Source organism: Propithecus coquereli, unplaced genomic scaffold, assembly GCF_000956105.1.
Source record: "Propithecus coquereli isolate 6110/MARCELLA unplaced genomic scaffold, Pcoq_1.0 Scaffold212, whole genome shotgun sequence".
NCBI classification, from domain to species: domain Eukaryota; kingdom Metazoa; phylum Chordata; class Mammalia; order Primates; family Indriidae; genus Propithecus; species Propithecus coquereli.
The window spans coordinates 4,789,239-4,798,700 of record NW_012146301.1 but is presented as its reverse complement, the minus strand read 5'-3'; the positions used below and the strand labels follow the sequence as shown (position 1 = coordinate 4,798,700).

At 34.9% G+C, this 9,462-nt stretch overlaps 1 protein-coding gene across 1 annotated transcript in view; it reads right to left on the bottom strand.

Annotated features, from left to right (window-relative positions):
• Positions 1-9,462, bottom strand: part of BIVM (basic, immunoglobulin-like variable motif containing) — a 53,928-nt gene that overhangs the window by 27,990 nt on the left and 16,476 nt on the right. The window contains exons 4-7 of the mRNA XM_012644455.1: positions 8,550-8,676; positions 1,811-1,906; positions 1,415-1,519; positions 1,118-1,212 (exon numbers count right to left, since the gene is read on the bottom strand). Of these exons, the coding sequence (XP_012499909.1) occupies positions 1,118-1,212; positions 1,415-1,519; positions 1,811-1,906; positions 8,550-8,676 (423 nt within the window). The remainder of the gene's footprint in view (positions 1-1,117; positions 1,213-1,414; positions 1,520-1,810; positions 1,907-8,549; positions 8,677-9,462) is intronic.

The window sequence follows — 9,462 nt, the reverse complement described above, 5'->3', positions numbered from 1 at the left end:
ACCTGCCTCGGCCTCCCAGAGTGCTAGGATTACAGGCGTAAGCCACTGCGCCCGGCCTTGAGTCCTATTCTTGACTGGGCCTCGACCTTGGGCTTCCATGTCTAGTTTTAGCAAGAATCCTGCCAAATCAGTTTAGGGAGAATCCCCCCCACCTTTATATCTGATCAAGTTCCTCATCCCTACTCCCCCAACCCTTCATGTCTGAGCCCTTGGTCTCCCTTTAGCAGGAAGCCTGTTAGGCCAATTTAGCAAAAATCTCCCTACACTGATGTCTTCTCTTAGTATTTTTCCACCCACTGACCCCCTCACTCTGCTCCTTGCCTATAAATTCCCAGCTGTCTTTGTTATATTCAGATCTCTCATCCCTACTGCAATGCCCCTTTTGGAACAGTCTTAAAGAAAATCTTCCTTACTGTTTTAACAAGCATCAGAATAATTTTTTCTTTAACAACACATTACAATTTTCTCATTTGTACAGTCAAAAGATGATTGTAGAAATTTTTAAAATGGAAATTTTTAATGTAAATTATTTAATTAGCACATAGCTATAATCCTTGAGATCAACTCCATTAATATCTCTGTTATAACCAAGACTTTTTATAATAGAACTTTGTCACCTTCACAGTCTATTGTCCTGTTGTTATATGTTATCATGAAGGTCTAACACCAAATATTCACAAATCCTTACATTCCCTTTTGGGAATGCAAACTCCACGCTGCAGAGAGTTTTATCAGCACATAAACAAACGCACACACATGCACATATGCACACACACATATACACATACACACACACAGAGCCCAGGGACCCAAACAATACAAACAATGTGTTAGAGTAGTGTTTATGATACGCCTTAAAGTTCTAAAAGTTATACATGCAAAGATCAGAAGAAGTAAAAATATTAAACTGTATATTGAAAATTGCCCTACAGATTACTATATAATTTCCCCTTGCATAAAGAGATATGAAAGTAACGGACTGTGCTGAAGGTTTACATAAAGTCCCATGAATCAAAACAGCCAATCTTTGAGATGGACCCTAAAGCGTGTGTGTGTGTGTGTGTGTGTGTGTGTGTGTGTGTGTGTATGTGTGTGTGAATCTTCTATGTTCACCTACCAGTTTCTCCAGCTGTTTTGTTCTTCCCATGAGGCTTATATAGAACATAAGAGCATCCTTTTACATGGAAGTGATCATTAATTTGTCTAAACCACCTGAAAATAACAAGAAGATTTGCTCATAGCAACAGATTCCATAACAAAGATGGCATTATTCCAATTCTAAAGAAAGTTTGGCATAGCTATGGGAGGTTGAGGCCCAGCAGCTGGAAACATGGTTTACTATCAACACACATCTACAGTATCATTACTTTCTAAAGCTAGAAATAAGGTATTACCTCTAAGTGGGTCTTCATACCTCATAAGTGTTGTATTTCCAGTGAAAGGACCAAATCTAATATCTTCAAATGGAGGCTGAAAGCCCAAAATATGTAAAGCTTCCTCTTGAGTAATAGGTGGAAGACTGCAAAAGAAACATTGTCTTTCATTTTATAATTTTATAATCATATAGAAATATAACCTATCTCAATGTTAACATGTCTAACTTGCAAACAATTTTTGTAATGTTTTTCATTTTTATTTTATTGAAAATAATACATACATATATTTTAAGCTAAAAAATTTATACTAAAATACAGAAGTTTTTCTTAATTTATGAAACGTCTATTCTTAAAAATCTTCCATTATAGAAAAAGCAATGCCAAATTACTTTTGAATTTGTAGTTTGGAGATAGCAATACATTGACATACTTACTTTCCAGCTCCCATTGTGCTATACAAGAAATTCCAACAAGAAATTAATGAGGAGATACCACAAGAAGTCTTATATTGTGGTCGGCTTATGCAGTACCTGCGAAAACAAAAGACTATTTTCTTCACTTGAATGGTACAAAATATTCATACCAGAAATATAAAACCCACAGCAATTAAAAGTGTTAATATAATGAAAACTCTGATCACCTAAAATAAAACCTTCACTCACTTAAAATATTTTCATATTTATTAATCATGCCATTAATACATAACAACAAATCATCCATTTTAATAAAAATATCTAAGTATGACTAACTACTAAAGTGGATGTTACCCAAACCAATGAAAAAAGTTTAATGATATATAATTTAGACATCACCTATTAAAATTTTGGTGTAAACTCCTAGTTGAGAAACATACATGATTATCTGCAACTTCAGAAATATCAGAGAAACAAAGCGTTGCCTTCCATGTATCAACTTCTCAGAGAGATTCTTCAACTCAAACTAAAAAACATCCATTTATCACCCCTATGTCCATCTAAAATCCTTGAGCAAGAAGCCATGACGTGGTGGTTCTATTGTCACAGAGAATTTTTTTTTTTTTTTTTTTGAGACAGAGTCTCACTCTGTTGCCTTGGCTAGAGTGCTGTGGCGTCAGCCCAGCTCACAGCAACCTCAAATTCTTGGGCTCACGTGATCCTCCTGCCTCAGCCTCCCGAGTAGCTGGGACTACAGGCATGCACCACCATGCCCAGCTAATTTTTTCTATATATTTTTAGCTGTCCAATTAATTTCTTTCTATTTTTGGTAGAGACGGGGTCTCGCTCTTGCTCAGGCTGGTCTCGAACTCCTGAGCTCAAATGATCCACCTGCCTCGGCCTCCCAGAGTGCTAGGATTACAGGCATGAGCCACTCCGCCCAGCCTGTCACAGAGGATTTTAAAAGTGAAATACACAATCCTGTGGCATAGTTCAGTTACACTAAGTAATCCGGTTTTCCAAATGGTCATGATTCAACAGAAGAAACCGAGGCTAATATGAACTGAAGGTAAAAGAAACAGACTTTTTCAATTTTAAGGAAGAAAATGGTTGGCTTCCAAATTATCTTTAACTGCTTTCTAATGAAGAAGCTAATGAGTAGTAAAAATGAAATGGAGAAACAAGACCTACTATCACTAATCCCAATTTTAGTCTTGTCTGAAAAATTAATTACAAAGAGAAAAATTATATATATGTATGTATATGCATTTGTACATATACATATAATATGCATATTGGTACATATACAAATCAACAATGACCTTTGAATCCATAGACTGAACTATGACCATGAAGACACCGAGACACAAAAGCTAATAATGATCACTTAACATAATATACTAAGTTCTGTCTTCAACACCTCATTGTCACATCTGTTGAGTCTTTAAGTGGTAAAAAACACATAACATAAAATTTATGTTAGCCACTTAAGTGTACAGTTCAGTAGTGTTAACGGTATCCACATTGTTGTGCAACAGCTCTCTAAAACTTTTCATGTGGCAAAACTGAAATTCTGTCCCCATTGAACAACTCGCCTTTTCCTTCTCCCCTCGTCCCTGGAAACTCCCATTCTATTTTCCGTTTCTATGACTGACTACTTTGTATTTCTCATGTAAGTGGAATCATGCAGTATTTGTCTTTTTGTGATTGGTTTATTTCACCCAGAATAATGTCCTCAAGGTTCACCCATGTTTTAGCATATGACAGGATTACCTCCATTTTTCAAACTGAATAATATTCCATTGCACATATGTATTAATAGATACTGTACCACATTTTCTTTATCTACTCATCCATTGATGGACACTTGGTTTGCTTCCAGCTCTTGCCTATTGCGAATAATGCTGCAATAAACATGGGAGTGCAGAGATCTCTTTGAGATCTTTTTGGCTATATACCCAGAAGTGGTATTGCTGGATCATACGGTAGTTTTATTTTTAAATTTTTGAGAAATCTACATAGTGTTTTCCATAGAGGCTGTATCATTTTATATTCCCACCAACAGTACAGAAGAGTTCCAAGTTCTGCACTTCCTCGCCAACACCTGTTAGGTTCTGGGGGTTTTTTTGACACCATGGACATGAAGTAATATGTCATTGTGGTTTAGATTTGCATTTCTCTAATGATTAGTGATGTTGAGCATCTTTTCATAGGCTTTTTGGCCATTTGTATATCCTCTTTGGAGAAATGTGTTTTCAAATCCTTTGCTCATTTTTTAATTGAGAAAATCTGATTTTTTTGTTGTTGAGTTGTAGCAGTTCTTTATATTATTTTAGACATTAACCCCTTATCAGATATATGATTTACAAATATTTTCTCTTATTCTGCAGGTTGCCTTTTCACTCTGTGGATTGTGTCCTTTGATACATAGAGGTTTTTTGAGTTTAATGCAGTCCCATTTATCTATTTTTGCTCTTGTTGCCTGTGCTTTTGGTGTCAGATCCAAGAAATCATTACCAAATCCAATGTTAAGAAGATTTTCCTGTTTTCTTCTAGTTTTGTAGTTTTAGATCTTCAACCATTTTCAGTTAATTTTTGTGTATGGTGTAAGTTAAGTGTCCAACTCCATTCTTTTGCATGTGGATATCCATTTTTCCCAATACTATTTGGTAAAGAAATTGTCCTTTCCCCACTGTGTGATCTTACTACCCACATCGAAAATCATTTGACCATATATGTGACGGTTTATTTCTGGGCTCTCTGTTCTATTCCATTGTTCTGTATATCTGTCTTTATGCCAATACCACAGTATTTTGATTCTGTGGTTTTATAGTATGTTATGCTTGAAATCAGGAAGTATGAGGTCTCCAGCTCTATTCTATTTTTCCAAGATTCCATTAATTTATGTCTTTAATTTCCCTTAGCAATGTTTCTTAGTTTTCAGTACACAAGGCTTTCACATCCTTGGTTAAGTTTATTCCTAAGTATTTTTATTCTTTTTGATGCTATTGTATAATGAAAAGCATTATTTTCTTAATTTCCTTTCTGGATTGTCCATTGTTCAAGTACAGAAACGCAACTGATTTTTAGGTGTTGATTTTGTATCCTGCAATTTTGCTAAATTTGTTTATCATTTCTAATAGTTTTTTGTGGAATCTTAGGGTTGCCAACATGTAAGATTATGTCATCTGCATGATCACTTTATTTCTTCTCTTCCAATTTGGATGACTTTCATGTTTTCTTCTTGCCTAATTGCTCTGGCTAGGCCTTCCAATCCTATTCTGAATAGAAGTAGCAAGAGTGGGCATCCGTGCCTTCTTTCTAATCTTAGAGGGAAAGTTTCAATTTTTCACCACTGATTATGATGTTACCTTTGGACTTTTCATATATGACCTTTATTACATTGAGATAGTTTCCTTCTATTCCTAGTGTGTTTACTGTTTTTATCATGAAAGCATGTTGAATTTTGTTAAATGTTTTTTCTATATCAATTGAGATGATCACTTTTCTGTTCTTAATTCTGTTAATGTGGTGCATTATATTGATTTTTTTTTTTTTTTTAAGAGATGGCGTCTCCCTTTGTTGCCAAGGCTGGAGCACAGTGGTACAATCATACCTCACTGCAGCCTCAAACTCCTGGGCTCAAGTGATCCTCCTGCCTCAGCCTCTTGAGTCGGTGGGACTTGAAGCATATACCACCACACCTGCCTAAGTTTTGTTTTTGTTTTTTTAGAGACAGGGTCTTGCTATGTTGCAAAGTTAGTCTCAAACTCCTGGCCTCAGGCGATCCTCTCACCTCAGCCTCCGAAGTCGCTCAGATCACAGGTATGAGCCACCACACTAGGCTCTACATTTATTAATTTTTTATGTTGACCCATTTTGTATTCCGGAAATAATTCTCACTTTGTCATTATGTATATTTTTTTAATGTGCTGTTGAATTCAGCTTGCTAGTGTTTTAGTGAGGATTTTTGCACCAATATTCATTAGGGATATTGATCTGTATTTTTCTTTCCTTGTAATATCTCTTGTAGTATCTTTGGCATCAGGGTAATGCTGGCCTCATAAGTGAGTTCAGAAGTGTTCCTTCCTATTCAACTTTTTGGAAGAGTCTGAGGAAGATTGGTGTTAATTTGAGTTTTGTCCCAGTTTTTAACATTCCAGAGGGCCATGGTGTTCTCAAACCTCAAAATACAGGCAGCCTATGTTCCACTCTTAAAATTACCACCTTCCCACAATTCACTAGAAGCAGTGTCCTCGGCTGGAAGTCAGGTAGTAAGACAATAAAGTGGTGGCTGGCTTAGTGTCTCCTTCTGCACCACCCCCCGCCCCACATTTCTACGGTGCTAAACTGGATCTCCACAAAGGACTTTACTGCTTCTTCCCTGATGGAACTGTTCACACCCATACATCTAACCACTGATGGTTTCTGGACCATTATATGAACTTTTAAGGAAACCTATATTGTTTGAGGCTTGCAGTACTCTGCCACTCTCAGCGTCTTCTCTCCGTTGGTCCAGAATGCACAGGATTTAGTATATTTTAGAGCCTATGGTTTGAGGATGTTGTTATTTCTTTGTCAAAGGGAAGATGGGTTTTTTCCTGGTTTTTTTTTTTTTTTCCTGGTTTTTCATTTTGTTGTTGATGTTGCTGTTGTTTTCATGGGTCTGAGGAAAGGAGTGGAATTTTAAAAATCCTTTACTCTGTCATATTTAAATTTCTCCATTCCCATCTTAAACACTTCACAAATCCTGAGGATAAACCCTAGGCATCCCACCAAAGCTAGTTTTTCCCCACTGGTATTTGATCCCCTTAAGGTTTAAGGTGGCAACTAATTCACTGGAATACTTGTAACTGTTTTAGTGAGAAGGCTACCAGAAAACACATGAGCAATTTACCAATGTCCTTATTCAAGTAATCTCCTGCCCCTATTGTTTACATTTGAGTGTGAACTGCAACCTAAGAGATCTTGTGGACAAGTGATGATTAAGGGCCTTGTAATCATATGCTATATGGCTCCTACCACCCCCAATGAAGCACAAGAAATTCATTCATTTACTTTTTTTTTTTTTTTTGCTGTGAACATTTTTGTCAGAATTCAATCATTGGGATTATGTATAAGTCCAATACTATACAGGACTTTATATGTTACAAAATTTATCTTTATGTATATTTACAAAGAAAGCTTTATATACATACATATATTTTTTCTTGTAACACTAAGTTTGGCCTTAAAGTAGTAAAAACAAACAAAGGAGAGGGGAAGAGAGGTTTAAGATTTTTTCATTAACCCAAACTTGTTTACTGGTCTTGTTCATGGCGAGGTTAAAACTCTTACCAACATTCTACTACCTTCTATGGGTCTTTCCATTCCAGCCCTAATCTTGTAATACTCTCAGTGGGAAATAAGTCTGTGGTCCTGGTGATTTTTTCCCCTTAGGGCATCTCTACCATCTCTCCTTCCTTGTCCGAGCCTTTATTGCCTCACATATTATACTATTAAAATAAATTATGCATATTTGTTGTTAAAGAAAATCTTGAATCTAAGGGATAAGAAATTAAAATGAGCAAAACTTTTCTTAAAAGAAATTAAAATTAATGTTTTTGACTTACGGAGTCTGCTCTCCAATACACCCTACATACTAACTACTCTCAAGTTATCTTAGTAACATATCCTTTAGTTAAAACATCGTCAATGGCTTATCTCTACCTCAGAAAAAAAAATATTTAAATCTTTAGCCTGATGTCCAAGATATAGATCATGACATGTGTTATAAAAAAAATAGTAGTGACTTTGGAGCCTGCCACCTTGGTTTCAATACAAGATCTCTTAGAATCTCTAATATTGGATAATCTGATACTATGCTCCTTCTGATATGAAGCAATATGAAGTATGCAGGATCACTAGGCAGTATAATTGCCTAAAATGTTTAACCATAATCTAATCAAGTCTTTATCTCCAACTTCCAGTTTACAGAAAATACTGAGGTTAGATGAATAATTTAGGTAACTAAAAGGAAAAGGCAAATCCAGACAGTAGGACATTCTATAAGATCTCTGGCCAAGTCTCTTCATTATGTCAATCTCTACAATTTTATTTGTCAATTAAAATAAATACATAAGTCAATCTTCTAGAATTTAAGAAAGAAGGAGGGAGTAAGGTGGAGACTGTGCTAGATTAAGAGAAACTTATGGGTCACAACAAGCAAACACATTATGTGGTTCACGGTTGGGTCCCACTTTGAATACCCAGTCATGAAGACATTTTCTAAACAATCTAGTGAATATGAATTTAGTTTGGGAATAGATACTGAGGAAATATTGTTAATTATATTAGGTATGATAGTAGTATTGTAGTTATATGGAAAAAGTCATTTTTTAGAGATACATACTTAGGTAATTTGTGGCAAAATACAATAAATATCAGTAACTTACTTGAAAATGCTTCTTCAAAGAAGAACTACATATATAACTCTATCAAAATTTTAGTATTTATTAAATCTAGACAAGAATTATAAGGAATTACATAGATGATGTGACTTGACAGATAATGATCAGTCAAGTCTGGGAAATACTGGCATAATTCATTATTAATCTGTTTCAAATATTCGTGGTATACTTTGAATATTTGAGATCCTGGAAACAATTTTAGAACCAAAAGATTTATTAAACACATAATTTATTAATTTATAAACCATAGAATTATTGCCATAATATATATTTTAAAAATTAGGAAATAAAAACTGATATAACAACATTACCATCGTCTGAGGTCTAATACTTTCCTCTGCTTAATATCTTCAAGAGGAGAATGCTGAGGACACTCCCTCTGAGATCTTCCTTTTTTATCTGAAGTTTTTTTCTTGGAAATTTGTTTCTTTGCATTGCCTAGAATACAAGAGTATAAAATAAACAAAATTCTTAACATGAAGTAAACTGCAATGGCAAAAATTAATTATGTGCCAAATTAAGAAGTAACTGCCACTACTTTTTAAAATGATATTAGCAAACATATTAAAACAATACATGTATTTTCAAAAAGAGTCTCCTACCTTAAGAAGAAAAAGAGAATAAAAACAAAATTTTTAAACCATGAATGCTATTTCCTCTCAAGTTCTAATATTTCAGTTCCAGAGCTAGTCACTAAGCAAGTAAAAGAATCAATCACAAAATCTTTAGCCACATCTAGAAAATCAAATTACCAACAGCAAAATATTTAACTAGATCACTTTCCAGAAAATGAAGCCTTTCTATAAAACAATAAAAGCATATTACTGCAACTCTATTAAAAAAGTAAAAGCTCTGGATCTAATAATGTGATGATGTAATGTTTAAAAATATCTCCAGGCCTACAGAGGCCACAAAATGAATTAAGACTGATGCACACATGTACATTATTAAAATGCAATGTTAGCACCAGGAACTAGAATGGAAAATATGGTCGCCTTTCTTTGTGCATGTATGTATGTACACACATAAACACACACACATGCATGCACACACACACATATTCTCCAGAAAACACTCAAGACAAACAACAGTGGTTACCTATTGGGGAAGGGGGGAATAGAGAACTGGACAAAAGGGAGACAAAAGTGAGTGTCAAAATTTACACTATTTAGCCTGAGACTTTGCTGAATTCATTTATCAGTTCTAGGAGTCTCTTAGATGAGT